Consider the following 21736-nt stretch of genomic DNA (forward strand, 5'->3'; position numbering starts at 1 on the left):
GTAGGCCTTTTTTTTAACCAATCAGATCACAGGAGGAATGTTTGAAGGCGGGCTTTCCACTGTTTTCTTCCGGAACAAAAATGGCTTCTCTTGACAGGGTGAAAGTACTAGTTTTAGGGGATTCTGGTAAGTTAAACCCAATTTAGGCAATTCAGACCCTTATACGAACGTGTCTGCTTATTTCTAAAGACATTTGTTTAGTCTGGGCAAATGTCTCACGGTTTACAACCCTTTTTTAATCTTTAATTTCGGGAATTGAACCTGTGGTCAGAAGTCTGTTGCAGTGGCTCTGTAAACCTGCACACCTGACGCAACATACCTGTCGTGTCCACCGGTGAATTTAGGGTTAATTGCATTGCACCTGTTACGATGTATTCACACTGCTCGTTGCTGACAAAAGTAGTGTATTTGAATGTAAGACGGTTGCTTAGTTTGAGATGAATCAGCACCAAATGTATGAAAATGTGTGTACAAATATACGCCGAATCAAAAAGTGACACCAAGTAGTTCGTTAAAGATGTTTACTGATGTTACACAACGTACATGCATTGATGGAAACGATGGAGATTATACGCTGACATGTTTTTTCAGTGGAGTCTTGTAATCATATAAAAGTGAGCCACGTCTTCATGATGTTGCATGAAGCAGAAGTAACTTTATAGCACTACATCAAGACTGAAAGCCATATATTATCTACTGGACTGAATGTGTGTCCTTGTGCATTGATCCCATAAATTATTTCAGTCACCCACCCACCCACCCACCTCTCTTGTCTTTGGCAGGGGTGGGCAAATCTTCCTTGGTCCATCTGCTATGTCAGAATCAGGTGTTAGGAAATCCATCATGGACCGTTGGTTGCTCTGTGGATGTACGGGTAAGCAGGTCAAACACCTCCTCATTTACGAAATGTCATTGAGATGAGATCTTAAATGATGCTGCTGGCATTTTAAATTAATCTCAGATAAACTACACTTCATGCAACAACCTTTTTAAAGGACTAATGATGCATCAATGTGTATATCACTTAAAATGTACTTAATTACTTTCCACCACTGATTATTCAACACATTCATGTTAAATAAAAATAGGTATTGCACTTACATGATGCAGATACTCAGAGGGTTGAGTATAAATGTTCAACTACAGGTCCAAGACTATAAGGAGGGAACCCCGGAGGAGAAAACCTACTACATTGAACTCTGGGATGTCGGAGGATCCATTGGCAGTGCCAGCAGTGTCAAAAGCACCAGAGCCGTCTTCTACAATTCTGTTAACGGTAAAGATTTTATATGATAAATTAAAGAAATTGGAAACCACCAAGGTTGCCATTATTTAGTTATGTTATTTTTTCTCTTTTTTTTCTTAAGGAATTATGTTGGTACACGATTTAACAAATAAGAAATCCTCTCAGAATCTTTACCGCTGGTCACTAGAAGCTTTGAACAAGGACTCTTCTCCAACAGGAGTTATTGTCTCAAACGGGTAAGCAGATGAGTGTTTTGGTGTTTGTTTTTGCAGGTTGGAAAACTCATAGACACTGACGTAGGACGCACGATTAAAGAGATTAAATTGATTATTGGATAATGAGGAGTATCTGTGTATATTATATATAATATTTAAACACACAATACCATACAATACGTGCAAAGATAGAATATAAAACCCCAAATTACCCAGAAAAATAAATAAAAAATCTTTTTTCTCTCTGCAGTGACTATGATAGAGAGCAGTTTGCTGAGAACCCAGTGCCTTTGCTGCTGATTGGCACGAAGTTTGACCAGATCCCAGAGAACAAACGCAATGAAGTCCTCACTAGGACGGCCTTCCTGTCTGAAGACTTCAATGCGGAGGAGATCAATCTCGTAGGTCAACTCTTTCATTCCTACACACGCTGACCTTAAGCCCCTTTCAATAATGGAATCTGTTACACTCCTGACTGCGTTTATGTGTTACAATAACAGCTTTTTGGCATTCAAACGTCGGCCTCTGTTTCAAAACCTTGTTCAACTATAATAAGACAAATAAAGCTGCAATACCTGAGTGCTATTTGGCATCTGGCCCACGATAGAGAGCGCAAAGCTTATTTTCTTTCTCACCACAGTGACAGAGCTGCTGGAGAACAGCGCTGAGTTAGAAAGTAATGATATGAGAGAAGAGGACTGTTCTCAGTATAAGCTGTTATGAGCGTGCTGAGGGAGTCTTGTTTTTGATTCTCACTAACCTAAGAAACCTTAGGTTAGGAGAAACCCCAATAAATTATACAAACATGAACCTGACTTGGAAAAATTCCAGCAATTCTGTATTAGAGAAATGGAAAGTAAACATAAATATTACTTGTGTTCGTAGGGAAAAGGCTAATATAACATTACATTGTACATTACGCCTACACCCATCCTCCTTTCATTTATGAAGAGCTCATTTATCTGTTTCTATGGAGTTCATTTTGTTGTAAGGTGCCTGAGAACTTGCATAGTGGGATTTGCACTGAAAATGTTTTATACACGTGTGTTTCATGTTTGAAGTCACAGAGAATCTTTTATATCGTTCAGTTTAATGTTTGAATGATTGCAATATCAGCTGCAAAATTGTTGTTGTTTTGATTGACTCAGAAATTACTTCTTACATCCCAAGTGTTGTCACAGATACAAAACATATATGTTATTGCTTTATAAACATTTTACATCAATTCTCTATGTTATCATCTGTCACAAAAAAAAAATGGAGAATAAAAAGAGATCTAGCCCATATATGTACGATATGAAAATCTCTGACTTTGGTGACATCTAGTGGTAGTTTTAAGGAAGACAGAATGAAAAACACTTAACCAGTATTCTTTATTTTCCTACAAATATTTGAAAGAAGCTATAAAAACACTCTACACATAAAGTTTTAAAAAACCTTTCACTTTCTATGAGGTTTTGTGGCTGAGGTGCTATTTGTTTTCCCAGGACTGCACCAACCCGAGGTATCTTGCTGCAGGCACGTCAAATGCAGTGAAACTTAGCAGGTTCTTTGACAAGGTGAGACTTCTGTAATATATTATTTTCTGTTTTTGAAGAGATTGTCTTGACACTAAATACAATATGAAAAGCAGATTTATACACTTTATACACTACACACGGTGTGGATCTATTGTGGGGAGCAGAAACCATCAAATGTTTACCATGTAGACAAATGTCATTCAGCCTCCTCCAATCTATATTTGCTGACAGTTATATTAATTATTTGATGTGTTACATTGAGGGAACAATATATATATATATATATATATATATATATATATATATATATATATATATATATATATATATATAACTCTCCAAAATGATTAATCAGTAAAAAACTGATCTTGAACAACTTTTAGTACAAAGTTCCCCCTTTAAATGTACGTATCGGGTTTGTAACCTCTGTAAAATCTCAATCTATCTATTAACAGGTTATAGAGAAGAGATATTTCACAAGAGATCCAAGTCAGGTGAGTCAGTTTTGCATTCCAGTTTGGATTGCTGTCATAAAAATAACATAAGCAAATCACAAATGTCCTAATTATTTTGGTAAAAGAACATTTTTACCTAAAAATTGTTACTGAGGAAGACTAAGGTTTCAACTTAAAGTGAACTGTAGCAGTGAAACAGCACATTCCTTTCACTTTCTCTGCAGATGACAGGTTTCACGGACAGAAAACGGTTCAACTTCAAAAGTTTGCACTATGAATGACAACAGTGGTCTGTGGTTTTGACCATGATGCCTTTGGGCTTTTGCACCACGAGTAAGGTCACACTCATTTACGTACTTTCTATACCTGCACCCCCTGCTCCTCCGCCCACTGTTTTTTTTTCTTTTTCTTTTTTTCTTCTTTATGCAAAACCCTCTGAACACTTTTTCATCTGATTGTAATTAACTCTAGAATAATAAAGATACGTTTGTAAATAGTTGCACAGAAATTTTGCAAAAGGGAGTCAAGCACACTTTAGAAATGAAGAGACATGCTTCAGGAAGATGATGTGAAAGGACATGCTATACATATAAAGTGTTTAGTTTTTAATTCCAGACCTTTTCAATACAATCTGCAAAACAGTCACATACATGTACTAGCTACATGAATTATTTTTTTTAAACTAAGACTTTTAATTATCTTTAAATGTTTGCTTTCTTAAGAAAAGTTATGTAATAAGCAAATGAAGAAACGCTGATATTCTGGGCTTCTGAATAGTGGCTCATGCAACATTCCCCTATCCCTGCATCATTTTCTTAATCCAGGGGATAAAGAAATTAACTTTAGTGAAGACATGAGGATACTTGGGATTATCACACTCATTTCCGATGGTGAAAGCTGTTATACCCTGAGGCTTCTTGTTGCAGATAACCGGTCCGCCCGAATCACCCTGCAACAAAGGCAATAGAAAGACTTGGTTGAGTCGTCCATAAAAAAAAGAATTACACTTGTTTTTCATGAATAAAGGAAAGCAGTTTTCTCCATGTGTATAGCATTATTGATGGATTTTGTTGTATGTGGTGTAAAGTAATGATTGAAATACTTGATTTGATTTACCTGGCAAATCCCTCCGTTCTTTTTGGTGAATTTGGTGCATATCATGCGATCAGTGACAAAGTAATCTGGACATATTTTTTTGCACTCAAAGTTGAATTGCATCTTCTCGATGGCCTCCTTCAGCACATCTGAGGAAGGCTTGTTAACTCCAGTTTTTCCCCAGCCAGCAACTGTACAGTTAATGTTAGCTGGGATTTTCCCATCTTTCTTTGGTAGTCTGATTGTCTTCACATACTTATTCAGTTTGGCCTTGTTTTTTAACTGAAACAGAGATCAGAGTAGAACTGTAAATCACAGCAGTTATTGTCCCAAAACAGTTTACTCATATGTCAGACATTTCATTGTGTGTTTATGTCTTCTTAAACCGTTAAGTAAAGCACTTCACCCACATCCTCACCAGCTTCAGTGCAAGTGTGTGTGGGCACCGTAAACTCAACATAAGAAAATGAAACTGAGACGCTCGCCTCAACTCGATTGCAGACTACTTTACACAGAAATGTAATTATTTTGAATTAATTGATTGAGTTTTAATATGAACATCTACACGGTTTATTTACCTTCAGTAACATAATGTCATAATCATATTTTCCAGTGAATTCCGGATGTGGAATGTACTTAGCCACTGGGATACTTTGCTGACTTTTCTCTTTCTTGCTTATGTTATGTGCTCCAAGTACCACCATCATTTCGCGGTTCGGCCTGACAAAAATGGAAACAAAACAAAACATTAAGAACCCTTGAAAGCAAATTCCATAGTGTCTTCAAGCTCTGACAAACTTGTACTTTCATGTATATAATTGGATAACACTATAATACTAAACTGTTAAAAGTAATTAACAACAAATCATTTGTAAATGACAAATAACAGTTTAAACAATTGTTAGCCATTACGTTTTTAACTGACTGGCATAAAACAATATTTTTTGTGTCCCTGTATGATTCTGCATCGATGTAAAATAAACTCACACTTTGCAGTGTGCAGCAGTTAGAACAAAATCCTCCCGAATAAGTATCCCGCCACATGAATGATGTCCATCAAACTGGAGTGATGCCATGTAGGGTCTGGAATGAGGCTTTGAAACTTTACCACCCACGATGCCACTCTCAGAAGCCCCTTACACGAGGATAGAAGGTAAATTAATACAGATTATATTATAAAATGCAAATACCTCAACATTCAAATTATTATTATTATTATTATTATTATTATTGTTATTACCGAATGAAAAAGTAGGGCTGTTTTATTCTAGCCTAATCTGTAGCCATTAAAAAGGCTCCTTAATAATCAGCTGTAATCTTTAAAAACTGCTATTACTATAAATATTATTTATAGTCACGTCTCAGCAATAATATTGAAAAGAATTTCATGTAATCTTACCAGTGAGGGAGAGCAGCTGAAAGACAAATATAATGCAGTATGCGTGGATCATGGCTGTTGTACAGAAGTCAAAAGCTGAAGAGTCTGGCACACAGTCTCCCCCTGCTACCTTTTGTAGTCAACCTTCCAACTCACAACGGAAACTTTGTGGGCAGGTTGTCAAAATAGTTCTTGCACAGAAGAGTTCACACCTTGCAGCATAAGTGAGACCCTCTTATAAAACCAGATAAAACCGTCAACGTGCCACACTCGTTGTTAGATCAGTAATAATCTAAACACTTCACTTTATTATACTATATGTTTTCTTGTGCCTTCACATGTGGGATTGTAGTAACCAAAAAAAAGTAATGAATTTTGAAAAGATAACTTTGTTTAAGATTTAAGTGTGCTGTAGAGAGGAGTTTGGGTACTGTCTATAAGTACTATTTATTTCATGGCCAAAGAGCAGAAAGGTCCATATTTACTGTAGATAATCACATAAATATATTCATAATAAATGTATATATATATATATATATATATATATATTCATATATTTATCATGTGCTACATTTCCTCTGAAGGCAGAGAGGTTAGGTAAGAGGTTAATTGTTCAGTGGAAAGTTGTGTATTAAGCCCACATTAACCACAATGAGTACAAAGGTGGTCATACCTCACACACTGAACTACACACACACACACACACACACACACCATTGCTGTTTTTTCAGGCCAAAGGTTATTTGATGTTAAAAGACAGATATATATGTTAGCATTTAACTCTAGAATTCAAGTACAGTTTTTAAATTTAGTGTTTAAAGAAGCTGTAAACACACAGATCATTTTGAAGTCCTGTACTGAACCTAGTAACTTAAGTGCTTGTCTGCTGGAGGTGTTTGCAAGACTATGTTGTCCGCAGAGACTTTGTGTATTTCTGGACCTTGGTGCTTAGGGTGTAGATTATATGTCAATTTAAGCTGTTAATATTAGTTGTTTTTTTATTTTTTTCAAATTTTAAACCTTCAATAACCTTCAATAAATAAGTGGAAGAATAATGTCTGATTAACCCTTCAGACAAGTGATTTGGATAAACTATCATGTCATCAGTATTAGTAAATTATTAGACAAAATGATTAGAGCAGCAATGGCTTTATGAGGGAGAGGCCATAAACCTACATCCTTTGCCACATGTGTCTATTGACCACTAGATGGAGCTGTAGGCATTTTGTGGCAAAAAATCCACCTGTAAAAGCAATTTACAGCCCAGCTCATATAGGCTACATCCCTCACTTCTGGTACTGTAACATGGTGATGTTTATGAGGTCTACAACACAGGTCACAAAACACAGTCTACTCGATGTTCTTTTTTCTAAGCTGAAGAGATTTGCCATTGTTATTGCTTACCACTGGGTCTTACAGAGAAGATGTATTATCACTTTTCCACAGTGCTCCTTCATTGTCCTTCATTTTTCTTATACACAACACCTAACAGGTGGAGATGACATTCCCAATATGTATACGTAAATGTGTTTTCCACAACAGGTATGTAACAGTTTGTGGATTGTGTAATTGTTTTAAGGATAATCTAAGTTCTGGTCTTAATGGACCAATATAGAAGTGTCTAGTTGGACTGGGCCGATGGCAATCCTCACCTTTTTTTCACCTTTCCATTTCTATTCATGATGGGGAACGTAGAAGGTTAGAAGTGCAGCTAATGCTCTCTCAAAGTCCTTTTTAAATAAGGGAAGCTAAAACCAGCTTTGATGTTTCCACTGGTGTGAAATGTTGGACCTGGAACGGTTATGAAATATTGCACTCTCTCAGCTGCCACAGGAAAACGTTTGTGGAGCCATCTTGATAAGGCAGATGGTCGAATCAAATTACCCTAATGTCATACGAGGCTGCTGGTCGTAACATTTTCCACAAACTGAACGGCTCAGTTGGATTTGCAGGTATCTTCAGCAGTCAGCCCTCATTTCATCAGCTTCTAATCGGTGCAACCGGGGGGGTTGCACCGATTAGAAGCTGATGAAATGAGGAAAAAAAAAAATAGGCATTCTCGCACAAATTTGGTTTTATTTTGAGGTAATGAGTTGGAATTCATCTTTTGAGGTCAAATACACTTAACAGAACTGTTAAATGTAGCTCAGTAAAATTATGAAAAGGAAAAAATGTATGTAACATATAGGCCTAATGGGTGAGAAACAGGTGAGAAATTTTGCTTCCTGTACACTTTTAAACATCTTTCTGGTGGCCAACAGTTTGTACGTTGCAAATTGTTCACAGAAATTCACACTTACAATAAACAGCTTCCTTAATAACAGGAAGACTGCTAGAGCTATGAGGTCTCCATCAGCACGACCCCAACCAGTAAGGCAGGAAGGGAGGGTTACCAGCACAACAAAAGCTGCAACTACATACCGCAGATGGTAAAAAATACCAGTATACTGGTCGGGATGACATTAGAAGTAATAAGGGAGCAATATTCAAATAATCGAGACTGCAGCACTCTGGTATTATTTTTTTTAGTACGTAGCTCTTCTTTTATTGTGCATTCTCCACAGTAATAAATAATAACAAAAGTAATAGTGAAATATCTGCAATTTTTGTAGCCTATATGTAGCAATTACAGGGCACAGATGAAGATTTTCAGATTCGGCCCTGTTTTATCAATAAACTACCCTACTGTCAGACTCTCCATTTTGTAATTGTCCTATTAAAGAAAAAATACAAATTGGGCATACAGTTGGCTCTAAGCTTGCTCCTGAAGAAAAAGGCAAATAAAGAACATGATAAAAATAATTTTCAGACTACTCAAAATGCTGTCATGCAAAACACCCAGTAAGATTAGTAATGGTATGATAGTTATACAGTTCTTCTAGCAAAAGGAGATTCACCAAAAATGAAGCAATGCTGTCCTGTGTTTAGGGTCCACCCGCAGGCCAAATGCCATACTTACCTCCAACAAGGAGGTTCTGTTTTCGTGCTATTTGTGGGCTTGTTTGTTTGTCTGTCCGCAGAAAAAATGCTGGCCATATTTTCATGAAACACACACACACACACACACACACACACACACAGAGTGGACAGTTAAAGAGACCACGGTGGAGACAGCGAACCAGGTGAAGTGAGGTAATGTTTAAAGTAGAAAAGCGTGTTTGAATTTTTTTGATGAATACCAAAGTTGATTTTCTTTTTCATCCTTTTGACAAACTCAAGAACATTTTTTTAAATGCGTTTAATAGTGACATTCCAGCGGGGTGCAGGTACATTTAACAGAACCCAGGTTGAATCCACGGCGACACATTACTTCTTTCTCACTCACTGACTGGAGGACAAAGACAGAGCTTGTGCTCACATTAAACACATCTGTGCCCCTGTGGCCTGTTGAAGCTACAATATATCCACAGCTTCATCTACATTTTCTTGTTATACTCTAAGAGGTGGAGTCAGAGTGAAAATGAAGACTGTCTTCAATAAACATTCCTTGAGGACAGGATAATTGGCTGTTAGATGATGCGTCTACACAGCAAACTACCAGCGGTCTGAAGGTCTCAAGTAAAACTTTGACTGAAAGGTCACTGGTTCAAAGTCTAGCATCACTTAAATAAAAGATGACAGCCCTCTATTTCCCTAATACCAGCCTCTGAGAGCCCTCTGATACATTCCTAAGAAACTGCTGCTCACTGGCAAACCTTGACAGTGATTGTATTTATCAGCCATCAGCTGTTGCTATTTGCTTCAGGGAATAATTCCACATCATGTTCACATGAAGATGAATGGTTGCCACTCAACTGTTCAGTTAGACAAATGTAGAAATCACACTTAAATATATGAGTTAATGAAATATTCCACAAATGAGCCAAATGAGGCAAATTAGTAGTAGCTTTCTCCAGTTGGTGCAGTAACAAAGCAATTTATATAGGCTTTATATAGGCTAACTTATATTACTATCTTATATTATTATCTTGTTAAATAATGTAAGAGTGAGGCTATTGGTTACTGTTAGCTATGTCTAAATCAGATGAAGCCTATAAAAATGACACATTGGATAGCTAGGAGCTAACAAGTTGATTATTAAGTTATACGTAGTAAAATGATGAGGTACCTAAAGGTTTAAAGCAGAGCAGAAATAAATCCCAGTTTGCCTCTCAGTTATGGTTGAGACAGCTTTTGTGGCCTAAATTCACAAATGTGACAGAGCTGTGAACCTCCCATATGGCTGCTAAAGGGGGTTATACTGCCCAAAGTGCTCTGTTAAGGATAATTCTGTGAAGGCAGTGTAGCGGATCATGTGCTGTACATGAGCAATACAACTATTACAACAACAAACCAACTGATCCCTGCAGCCAGTTCAACCATTACCCAAAAGTTCCCTTAGTCTGTTATAAAAAAATAAAACAAATAAATCCATAAAGTTACAAAACAAATTTTATTTTGTAAGTTGGTTTTCCATAGGATGGCTCCAATCAATCATTGCCAGCATCATGTTACACGTGTTAAAGACAATGTAATAATGGCACAGATTTCACATTCACACATATCTCACACACACACACACACACACACACACACACACACACACACACACACACACATCCTGATGTATATATGTAAGCATATATACAGTACACCCGCTTTAAATGTGATTGCAGTGTTTCAACCTCCATTTTTCACTTCATTACAGTATTTATAAACCTAATGAATGTCGCATTGCAAACACTACTCTCTCTTCTTCTTCTTTGCACTCCCTTTCCTGAAACACTTGCGTGTGCAGAACAAGCAGCATTTGAGTGTCACCCACAGAACAGTTAGGAGAATTATGACAAAAATGCCCATGACATCCAGGGAATGGTACTGAATCCAGTTTAACTCATGTGCAGCTACCCTTAGGTGTGAGGCTCCTCCGTGTCTCATGACAAACTCAGTCCAGAAAACAGCCAGGTCCAAAGGCTGAACAGGGCGGTCCAGGTGTATCTCAGACAGCTCCACTGCTTTCTCTTTGTAACTGGGGAGAAGTAATATTTTGAAAAGTGAAAAGTTAATTGTATGATGTCCAGATTTGATCACCACAAGCCCTACAGTGTATCCTCAGAGAATACATTAGTAAAACTATGATACTGTTTGTACTGTAAATGAGATGTGAAAGATGCAAAGACTGCAATCAAAGAGATAGATAAGAGCTTGATTGCTAACAACAGCAGCTATAACAAATAATAATCAGCATGACTAGAATGACTCAGCAATACCAATACATATTTAGTATGTAAATAAATATAAATACAGCAGATGTTAGTTATACTATTAAAATTATTCAAATGTATATTTACAGGGTAGGATACAATTAAAACCCTTTACCAGTAATTATTTTAGGGAATTAGTGGGAATTTTTAACACTGCATAGAGTTGACCCCAGGAACAAATCTGCCCCTTTTCACACACACACTTTTAACGCAGGGTAAAAGCCCAGGGATTCACACTGCACTTCTTCTAGCCCCGGGTTAAATGTCCAATGGAACACGCAACTAAGGTCGACATTTATATTTACATTATGATTACTGTAGTCCCTTTTAGCCCTGCGTTTAGTCAAATTTCAGGGGATAACCCCACCAACACAAGTAGCTCCTCCACATAAAGAGACACATTGGCAATCTGAACAACAAAACACTAAAAAGAAAATTATGTAAAACAATATACGCTAAATCTTTTTATATATATATATATATATATATATATATTTTTTTTTTTTTTTTTTTCTCCATTCTTTGTAAATGACAACATCAGCACAGCGACATATTGTCATGTTTTAGCCCTGAGCTAAGTACAGTGTGAAAAGCTCTCTTAGCCTAGGGCTAACAGATCCCCCTGCTGCTAGGAATGTTCTGGGCTAAGTGCAGCAGTGTGAAAAGCCCTAAAATGAATTTGTTCTGGTTAAAATAACAAACAGATGAGTGAGGGAGAGGTCAGTCAGTGTGTGTGTGTGTGTATGCACAATATATGTGTGTGTGGGTTGACAATGGGTGTACAGGGACTGCAGACTACTCCACAGGGCATCGTTATATTTGTATGTTTGATTCTCATCTTACCTTTTGTCATGGATGATTTTATTTAGGCCAGCCAATAGTTTTTCAGATGTCACATCATGAATGTTGAGTTTTTCTGCCATGCCGCGGGCCACCATGCGGTTAACGTTGTCTCCCTGGTCCCCGAACAGTGGGAACATCAACATGGGTACAGCATTACAGATGCCCTCGTAGACGCCATGGGTACCTCCGTGAGTGATAAAGACTTTCGCTTTGGGATGGGCTGAGGAGAACAGGAACAATTACAATTACAGGCCCAGTCCACCACAAACCGGATGATTTTATTAGAATATACTTTGTATAACTTGAATGGTAATATTTATGACATGAAAGCAGCGCCTCATACATTTGTCTGGAAAGGATAAACATACCCAGGAGGTCATTCTGAGGTAACCATTTTAAAAGTCTGACGTTTTTGGGTGCATCTGCAGGTGGGACTCCAGTGTACCTCCACAAAACCTGAAACATAAACATCTTACTTTTTAATATTTTATGTGCAAAGCATTTATCTAATGAAGTGAGGGTTTGGCATGTTTACAACAAGGCAAGGCAGGGGACAAAGTCCTATGGTTAAAACTGATTAGGGCTTTATCATATGTGCTGAGTTTGAAAATCTCTGGCTAATGTGTAAATGTCTGTTTTCTTGTGTAGTCAGGAACTTTTATGTTTTGTGTTTTATTTTAAGACAATAAATAGCAGTCTAACAAAGGTAATTTTAAATAATATATTTTTTTGCATAGACTGAGTGGATTGAGTAAGTAAAGTGATTTAATCTGTTAAGGTTATTGTTACCCTCTGAGGAATTTGCCGAAAGGCATCAAAGAACTCTTTAGCCTTCTCCTCAGGCATGGTGGACACCAACGAGCCCAGGGTAAAGACAATAAAGCCGTCATCTCCTGAGCCTTCCACAAACTCTTCCAAGTCCTGCAGAGAGAAAGACACCAAAAACACTTCAAGAAAATATTCAGTTTGTAGAGAACTCATAATAAAAGGTTAGATCTAGTGGGCAATGACCGATGTGCAGCAGCCTTTTATGTTAAGGTGCAGCCATTATATCAACAACACATTGTCTTCAGCATAGAGCCACCCAATTAAGTAATCTTAGAAGCACAATCTGCTTGCCAGCTTTTGTAGAGCGTTTCCTACCTGTAAACACAGGGCCCCTTACATTTTCTCTCAGATTACATTGTCCATAGTCCAGAAACGCATATAAACTCGTCCTGGCTCAGATATCACAACTTGAATCTTCCAAAAGAGCAGACAAATCTGTTCTTTCACAATGTTATAAGCCAATTCTTGGAAAATCATAACAAACCTGTCAAAACAATCTTCATAATCATTTTGGCATCAGTGCCTTCTTCCTGAAACATATTTATCTCCATAATCAGTTCAGAAGTGAATAATTCATATTTTGCAGGTCTCCAAAATGTATTAGTGCATATGTGTTTTTAAACTCTGTATGGAATACAGATTGTCTATACTCTGACACAGCTTTTCTGTTTCATGAATCTTTTTGCAAGCACTAATGCAGAGTTTGTTAAATTCTTTTAAATTTGGAGTAGTGTTTCCGGGCCACAAATTTCACTCTCTTTTTGGCTCTGTTTTGGTATCAGTTAACTTCTAGGCTCTTTACCTGCTAGATGATCCACTGCTTTCATTAAGTATAGTTACTAACTTTGTCATGACATTTTTTTTGCTGAAAATAGTTGCCCAATTACTGCTGAAAACAGTGATGATGAGAGCAGAACCTGAGGGCTGTGCAACCAAAATAGTGAGCCAAGAAAGACAAACACTTTGTATAGCTGCAGAACTGAGTGATAATACCCCATCACATCACATTATACATCATCATCATCATCATCATCATTTGTTAATATAAAACTATTTATCAGTGGTGCTTTTCTGGTTTTCACTGTTTTTATTAACACAAAACACGTAGATGGGATTTGCCTTAAATGAATCCAGATGTTTACTCTGGCACACATTCTTTAAATACTCACTGCTGGCAGAGGAGATGTCTTTGCACAATTGATGCCTCCAATAAAAGCCGAATTTGGCATGATGGGTCTGGGCCATTCAAAAACAAAGTCATATCTGAGAAGCCAGAAACCAGCATGACTAAGGAGCTCCTTGTAAGTCATGCCGTCTTCTACTTGCCTGCTGACCAGATCGTCAAAATGCTGATAGATTATTTTGCACATGTAGGACTCCACAAAATACATGATCATGTTTTTCACTCTCTGTGGGAAGGTCATGATGTCTGTATTACCAGAGAAGGACACAGGAACATAGGAAAGAGGAGCAGGGCACTGATTAGCCTTTGAATCCAGCTCACATGGAAGTCCACGCAGGAAATAAACAGCTGGAATGGAAAAGACATGAGCCAGGATAGAGCCACAGGGAAGGAAGGGGTCTGTAAGCACAAGATCGAAGCCCTCTCCCCTCAGTCGACTCATTAAAGGCTTGTTGTTCAGTAAACTCTCACAACCTGTCACCTGCATTGAAGTAAAGTTAATCAAACGCTGCACATTGATAAATATATCTGTGAATTCTGGTGGCTTGAGGAACACTCCATCCTTCAGCTCGTTGAAATTTCCATCCAGTTCAGCTTTGGTGTAGGGGACTTTGTATATCTCTGTCTTGTAGCTCTCTGAGCCTTTCATCAACAGGCTGCATTCAGGCACCAGCACCAAGACCTCGTGGCCCCTGTGGCTGAGCTCCTTCACCAGTATCTTCATGCTAAGCCAGTGGCTCCCATCCACAGGCAGAACCAGCACCTTCCCCCCTTGAACGGGCCCCAGACTGAGGCAGCACAGCCAGGCCACCAGCCCCAGCGTAGGAAACCACACCCCGCTACTCATTGCCTCCTCTCTGTACTGTAAGCTGGCTTGTTGTAAGAGCTAGTGTTGTTAAGAGGTTGCCTTTATGTGTGTGTGTGTTTAAATTCTGCAGGAAGTTAAGGCTGTGTTTGCAGGCGGGCTGTTATATAATCACCGGAAGACAGAGACGGAGTGGAGATTCCCAGTGGAATTTGTGGAGAGGTCTAGTATTCAGACAATGTCTCGAGTTAATCATTCTCTTATGGTTCTTTATATAACTTTTAAACTTAATGTTTTTTTCCTGTCATAGTTGGTGTATTCATTTACATCCAACATATTTTCAGTGACACCATGCAAACTTTAACTTTTATATTTATAAGTTGGTGATCTAGTTTTGTTCTTATGGTTTATCTAATGAAATATGTTAACAGATACAAGTAAATTTTTTTGGGCTATCAATGGTAAAAATATTTCTCTTGCTAATTGCTTATTGTTTATATACTATTTATTCCCTCCACAATCAGTAAAACATGCAAGTCATGGTGGCTATGCATGTTTGCAGCTTGTAGGCTACTCATTAGTAAAAAGTCCTCTCTATTTACTTTGGCTGCTCCTTCTCTCCTCCTCCTGAAAAAGAGACACATGCGTGCTTAAAGGGCAATTGTATGTGCCCTCTCTTTACCTCTTTTTTTCACTCTCTCAAGTCGCACGCACACATATAGCTACAACCACTGTGACGAGACCAGTAGCGTGCAAAGCCAGTTGTAATAGGACACCCACACCCACCTCTTTGGAGGGGGATGATAACATCAAACAAACGATGTGGAATTTTACCCTCAGTTACAACTTGCTTTACCTTAGGAAACCTAACTATTGCACTGGTTGTGAAATTGAATAAGTTATTTGCTCATTCAGGTGAATTAAGAACAAGAATATAGTCATTGGAAGAATATCAGGAGTAAGTGAATTGAGCTTTATGGATCAATGACACAAACAACACCACCAGATTCTCTTATCTGAGAATGTGCTGCCCCTGCTTTATTTTCAGTTCTCCACAAAACAAACAACTAAACTTGGTATCCTGTCAGGGCAACGCACATGCTTTTACAGGTTTAGGTGAATGGCAGCCTATTCTCGTAAAAAAAAAAAAAAAAAAAAAAAAATGAAAGATACTATTATTTTTAAGTCTATGTCCCCACAAAGCCGGCTAAATGCCCAGAAACAGTTGGCGGCAGCTGAACCTTGTAGTCAGACCGTGTCTGTCCCACCTCTTAAATTTTGTAGCTTCCTGACCGAAATACAAAAAAAAATGGTTTCTTGAAGTTGTTTTGCTGTGTCAGGAATTATTTCAGTCTGAAATTGTCAGTGTGGATATAGTCTAAAGCTGTCAGTATGCTTTAACCAAAGTAATTGTCTTATTAATAATATGTCTGTTTTATTATTATTATTGTTAATTTATTATTTTATTATTATTATTATTATTATTATTATTTTATTATTATTATTATTATTATTATTATTATTTTATTTTTTTTATTTTTTTACATTTTTCACAAAGTTGATACTTCTATAACTTTCCTTGTGTATAAACAACTAAAACACTATGGATGTCTTTGGGGAGACACTGTCCAAAAATGTGGCTTTTCAGAAAAAAAGAAAAGGTATACTTTCAAGCTTGTTTGTTTTGAGCATACTGATACCTTAAACCTTCCACCTCTCTCTCTGCTGCCTCGTATCACTCCCCAAAGCCCCCCTCCCACCAAACCCAAGTTTAAAAGACAGCAGAATGAGTTTCTCTGCAAAAGCAGCAAATAGAAACGCACTCTCTCTAAAATGACCTGTGATTGGCCGAAGTCTCCCGCCACAGGCTAGATTTTTTATAGCCTGAAACCTGAGCAAAGAGGAGGGGCAGAAGTGTAGTTTTCTTTCATACCACTTTTTCAGTTTTTCAATTTCAATACGCTGAAAGGTTAATATGTAATTTTTGCTCAATGATGCCAAAAAAAGCTGCCTACCCCAGCTTTAAGTGTCATGCTTTGGTTTCTAAAGGGCTCCAAAGGCTTGATTACTCCAGTGAAACTTGCATACGCTTTCACAGCCATTCATCACTAGCTTGAACTTGGCTGTTGTACCAGAACACAGTGTCCAGTTTCTTTGAGCAACTTACAAAGAAAGACCACAGCTGAGACAACCTGGAGCGCTCAGAATGCAGGGAAAATGAGGCTCTTGCTGAAAAAACTGTATAAGGGGAGTGGAAGAGTCTGTGGGAGTTGCAGTTTAACATCCTCCAGAATTACACTGGCCATGCACAATCCTTGACCTTTCTTCTCCCATGTCTCAGGTTTTGGCACCACTTTTCATCTATACAGACATGGAATCTGTAACATAGCAGTTGTTTATCTCTGTGGTTTAATTAATGAACAATACTGGCTACAATTCTATTCTAAACGTGTAAATCTCTCGCACTTTGCATATTCATTCTGTGAATGGAAGTTTAACATTTAGGCAGAGGAACTGATGGTTTGGTGATTATTATGGATGTTTTCTTTCACCCCACAATGGGGTGACAATCAAGCTAAATCAAGGAAAAAATACTTTCATTTGCTCATGAATGTACTACAACTTAGATCTGCAGTAGTTTTTGGCTACTTGGAGGCCATGTGACATTTCATCATCTTTTACACCATTCATCTCCTTTCCTAGATTCTGTTATCTCCTGAGTGCAATATTTGGCTTTTAAGTTGCTAAATCTTACAGTATCATTCACCATATTCACCAGTATCAGTCTGCCATCTGGTGCTGAGCAGGTAGTGTACAGCGGGCTTTAAAACATTTTCACAGCTTGCTGTGGCCCAAATTGACACTATGAGAGAACTGAACCAAAACAGTAAAGTTGCAGGCCAGAAAGCTAAACAAATTAATTCAGAGTGACTCCTTTCACACAGACATTTCTTTTTTTTCATATTGTCCATTGACACATTGTTATACAAATATTGAGTAAAGTCTTTAAACCACTATTCCTCATCATGAAACTGCTTTGTGTTTTAAAAAAAATGACACATTTCCAATCATTTGATTTTGCTATGTGTTTATTTGACCTTGTGCCTTTTCCATTCATGCGATGGCCTCTAGCTCAGACTTAAGCCATGGTTACAGTATTAAAGCATGCTAGATCCTACTTTGTCAGACTGCCTCTGTGGCTGTTCTGAAAAAGTGGCCCATGGGCTTATTCGAACATGAAACCAACTTGTAAAATTGCAAGTGGAGCAAGGTTCATGTCCAAGGTCCTGGAAGGGGCTGAAGGAATGACAAACAAATGAACTAATGGTTGGAAACAAAGAAAGCCTTGCACACACACCTAAGGGCGACAAAGCAAACAAGCCTAGCAGTAATCGTAAAGCTGATTCCTGCATATGAAGGCAAATATGAGCGTGGCAATGTCAGTCTGTCATTGGTCACTCTTTCTGTCGGTCTTTCTGCTATTGCTAGCATGTTACTGTGCCAATGTAAGAGTTTAACATTAGTCGTAGACTGTTGGTCTTTTATTAGTCTGGTGTCCATATGCTGATGATTTGTTCTATGATATCACACAGTTCAGAAACGCATATTGTGAAGTTCTCCTCCATCTTTAATGGCAGCTCAAGCTGTAGCCCTGAGACATTGGTTTTACTCACACAGAGCACAACAGCTTGGGTTCAAAGGTCATATTTTGAGGTGGAGGGCCGCTGACCAAGCTGCAGTATTTGATGAGTTGTGAGTTTTTCTTCGGCTTTTGCTCCATAGCTTTCCATTCACCTCTTGATTGTAGTTTCACAAATGGTGGAAATGCTGCATGCTGACAATTTGGCTGGACTGAACATTTAGGTTTCCTGTGTTCCCACCCTTTCGCTCAGTTCTCCACAAAAGAACTCCAGCTGTAACAAAGCAGAAAGAGAGCCACTTCAACAATTCTGACATGGAAAAAGAAGGAAACGGGCTGTGTTTGGGTTGCTGTGTAGTTCAGCCCTTATAGTGTAGAGTCTTAATCTCTTAATCTCACTTCATCATTATGAACTCTCCAGATTGAGCCACTTCATTCCGCTGACACTGCAGCTGTGTTGTTGCCTGCTCTGGTATTTTACGTGAGATCAGTTAGTCAGTTTTTGTGTGTTTAGGTTCATGTCCATTCTCCTGTTGCGTTTGTGTCATGGTGGAGGATGCCACCACTGAGCAGCGCTCCTCTGGCACCCAATGATACGAGTAGACCTTGTCAGGCTATTAAGAGTAATTATAATAACAAGGAATTACTATACTTTGAGTACTTTTCTTCCTTGAACTAAGTGATATTTTAAATTAAAAATGTTTTAAATATTTGAGAAGCACACTGCTTCTCAAAAAATATTTTAAATTAAGACCTTTTTGCCGTCACTAAAAAAACGTTCTAATTTGATAAACATCTTCAGCTCCAAAACACATATTATCATCTGTAGCTCACAAACAGCAGCAGATAGCAAAGCTCCTTAATGAAATTCTAACATGCTCATAAAAGCTGATAATCTATGTATGCCATTGGAAAATAGGAAGAATTATGTGTTTTGTGTTTGCAGCCATGACCAAATGAAAACCATAATTAATTTCAGATTAATACAAACTGCTTTTTGGGACTTTGCGTATTTACTTCCACAATTTGTGTCAAACGTGTTCATATTTTGAGCAGTTTATGGCTGGTGTTCACAGTATAATCTTAATTTAAATGTTCAAACAAAAGAAATATCTGACTTCCTAACTGCTTTGAAGACACACAAAAAAGAGCTTGTGCTAATTTAGTTTTGATGTTGCTGCAAACTTTGAAGTGTTTGTACTTTTCAACCAGATGGTGGTGCCAAAGACATAAAAACATTCCCAAGTGGATATTTTCTGTTGGAAAACTGTATCATTTATACTATAGTCTCCTCTAATTAATTAACTTTGGTATTCCAGATGGAACAACCCAGAGGACATCTCTCTGTGCAGTGGCTGTGTTTCATTTCACTAAACATTCAAGCTCTAAACACTGCACCATACTTTCTTTAATTTAATTCTGTCTTATAAATATATGTATATTTCAAATTCTCTCCTTCTATATTTATCTATCTATATTTCACAAGTGGAACCATAGAAACTGACCTCCCCTGAAATCTTACATTTAATTACTAACCAATCAGCTCTATGTTCTTATCACTTAAAGCAAAGTGGACCAGTCCTGACACAAAACCATGAGACAATCGATGTAATAATAAATCAGTTACATATCCTTATGAAGTAACTGTCATATTTATCATCACAGAGGTGAAATCTAGTTCATAAAAACTAATGGCAGCCTGATATAAGTGTACAGAGTTCAGGACAGTGTTTGTTAAAAGTTATGGCTGTTTGCACCGCACTCACCATGAAAAGTATTTGCAAATATATGTATTTATTTATTCACTTTATAAGTGTGAAGACTGTGGGATAGTGTTTGTAGTAGTTTATTGAAGGTGTGTTCATGTTATTTATATGTGTGTAGAAACAAAAACCTGATAAGGATCACTGGTTGCACAGAAACAGTGTGTACTCTCTCTCTCTCTTTATCCTCCTACTCTTACTCAAACATGTCAGATTAAATGAGGGTGAGTCTCTGATGGGGAGACTTTGGTATTCCAGTTTGTAGCAATATCAGATAAGTTAAGAGCCATTCTACTAAACTGTTCTTTGGTCTACCTATATGCAAGTCTACCTACAATAAATGATAAATGAAAGTACACACTGTCATATGACAGGATAGTTTAATACTACCAAGTAACACAAAGTTAGTACAAAGTAGTCAGGCTGTAAAACAAAGCAATGCCTGCTTTTGAGTGTTAAAAAATTGAAATTAAGGGATAGGCAATTGTCAATGTACTGACCTTGTTGTATGTAAGTCGTGTATTTTGAAATATGTTTGAAGATTTGGAAATAAAATAATTTCTTGATTTCTAATGCCACCTTTAGATGTTTCTATTCAGTGTTTTACTAATGGGTCACAAAAATTTAATGCTTTTGAGTTTATTTGGGAGCTTAGCAAATATTGACACATGTGATTGTTTGCAATTAAATCCACATATATTTCTGCCACACCTTAAAGTCTCCATGCCACCCTCTTGCCCCTCTATGAATATTTCTCTTTCTCTCGATCTGCCACAAACATAAAAAAAAAAAATTGGAACTGAAAGAAATGCATGGCAACTCCCAGATGATAGACATGTGAGATGGATGGAGACATGTACTGTTAAGTATTACATGGACTGATCTCAAACAGTAATATATGGATGTATTACTGAGTCAGAGGGCAACTTTACTATATATTTGGTACTGAAAACTTTTAATTAATCTACAATATTTCTTGGTGATGTTTCATTTTGTACTCAAGTGTGACTATTCCTAGAGACGTGATTGCAGGTGCTGCATTAAACCAAGAGTCTACTGTGGAATACAGTAGAAAAGAAAGAAATTGCAAGGTGATACCTTCACACGAAATTGATACCGCCTCAGTGCTGCAATCAGCAACATTTTGTTCCGAACCACCCTTCTTGAGTTTCAGTGTTTAACCTTTACATTTTGCCCGTATTGCCTCAATGCCTCTAACACAAATCACTGGACTTTTGTCTCACAGACATAAAAGCTTAAGTACAGAGAAAGTTTGTATTGACCAATCTTCCAAAAAATTCAACAGATAAATCAGTTAAAACTGCCAGATATAAACTCAAGGTTTAAGTATGAACTGATTCATCATGACCTCTTCACTCTGCTCCTTCAAACTCTTCTCTACAAAGTGAGATGTTTGGCTGTAACCACATGATGGCACCAAAGTCCCATGGATCCCTAAATTCCAGTCTCATCCACAGTAGAAACTGTTATTGCCTGTGTACAGCCATCAGCACAACGTTTG

The 21736-nt window shown here is 37.6% G+C and overlaps 3 protein-coding genes across 4 annotated transcripts; 1 reads left to right on the forward strand and 2 right to left on the reverse strand.

The window, feature by feature from the left end:
- The first annotated feature begins 54 nt into the window (after positions 1–54).
- Positions 55–4479, forward strand: rabl3 (RAB, member of RAS oncogene family-like 3). Of its 2 annotated transcripts, XR_007885271.1 has the most exons (9): positions 55–126; positions 783–874; positions 1147–1276; positions 1368–1482; positions 1712–1862; positions 2949–3020; positions 3437–3475; positions 3661–3769; positions 4363–4479. XR_007885271.1 is itself a non-coding variant. In XM_051404583.1 (8 exons), the coding sequence occupies exons 1-8, from the start codon at positions 81–83 to the stop codon at positions 3715–3717; spliced, it is 702 nt and encodes a 233-aa protein (XP_051260543.1). In that variant the 5' UTR covers positions 55–80; the 3' UTR covers positions 3718–4479. The 2 variants fall into 2 exon arrangements, 1 of the variants encoding a protein (XP_051260543.1); XM_051404583.1 differs by having other exon boundaries at positions 3661–4479.
- On the reverse strand, positions 4027–6047 carry LOC127365964 (granzyme B). Its single transcript, XM_051404582.1, has 5 exons — positions 5931–6047; positions 5519–5666; positions 5110–5251; positions 4553–4813; positions 4027–4385 (listed from the first exon to the last, which is right to left on the reverse strand). The coding sequence occupies exons 1-5, from the start codon at positions 5980–5982 to the stop codon at positions 4233–4235; spliced, it is 756 nt and encodes a 251-aa protein (XP_051260542.1). The 5' UTR covers positions 5983–6047; the 3' UTR covers positions 4027–4232.
- A 4275-nt stretch (positions 6048–10322) lies between these two features.
- LOC127365858 (UDP-glucuronosyltransferase) lies at positions 10323–14951 on the reverse strand. Its single transcript, XM_051404395.1, has 5 exons — positions 13993–14951; positions 12785–12916; positions 12364–12451; positions 11996–12215; positions 10323–10917 (listed from the first exon to the last, which is right to left on the reverse strand). Exons 1-5 carry the CDS (start codon positions 14851–14853, stop codon positions 10632–10634), a joined length of 1587 nt encoding a protein of 528 aa, XP_051260355.1. The 5' UTR covers positions 14854–14951; the 3' UTR covers positions 10323–10631.
- Between the last annotated feature and the right edge of the window lie 6785 nt (positions 14952–21736).

This window comes from Dicentrarchus labrax, unplaced genomic scaffold (genome assembly GCF_905237075.1).
Source record: "Dicentrarchus labrax unplaced genomic scaffold, dlabrax2021, whole genome shotgun sequence".
Classification (NCBI taxonomy): Eukaryota; Metazoa; Chordata; class Actinopteri; family Moronidae; genus Dicentrarchus; species Dicentrarchus labrax.

Excerpts from the sequence above, each read along its gene's own strand:
- rabl3 (XM_051404583.1), top strand. The coding sequence starts at position 81 with ATGGCTTCTCTTGACAGGGTGAAAGTACTAGTTTTAGGGGATTCTG. Across the intron at positions 1,277-1,367 it reads CTTCTACAATTCTGTTAACG|GAATTATGTTGGTACACGAT; the intron begins GTAAAGATTTTA and ends TTTTTTCTTAAG. Across the intron at positions 3,021-3,436 it reads TTAGCAGGTTCTTTGACAAG|GTTATAGAGAAGAGATATTT; the intron begins GTGAGACTTCTG and ends ATCTATTAACAG.
- LOC127365964 (XM_051404582.1), bottom strand. The coding sequence starts at position 5,982 with ATGATCCACGCATACTGCATTATATTTGTCTTTCAGCTGCTCTCCCTC. Across the intron at positions 5,667-5,930 it reads TCAGCTGCTCTCCCTCACTG|GGGCTTCTGAGAGTGGCATC; the intron begins GTAAGATTACAT and ends TCCTCGTGTAAG. Across the intron at positions 5,252-5,518 it reads ACTGCTGCACACTGCAAAGT|GCCGAACCGCGAAATGATGG; the intron begins GTGAGTTTATTT and ends CATTTTTGTCAG.
- LOC127365858 (XM_051404395.1), bottom strand. The coding sequence starts at position 14,853 with ATGAGTAGCGGGGTGTGGTTTCCTACGCTGGGGCTGGTGGCCTGGCTG. Across the intron at positions 12,452-12,784 it reads TTCGGCAAATTCCTCAGAGG|GTTTTGTGGAGGTACACTGG; the intron begins GTAACAATAACC and ends TTTATGTTTCAG. Across the intron at positions 12,216-12,363 it reads ACCTCAGAATGACCTCCTGG|CCCATCCCAAAGCGAAAGTC; the intron begins GTATGTTTATCC and ends TGTTCTCCTCAG.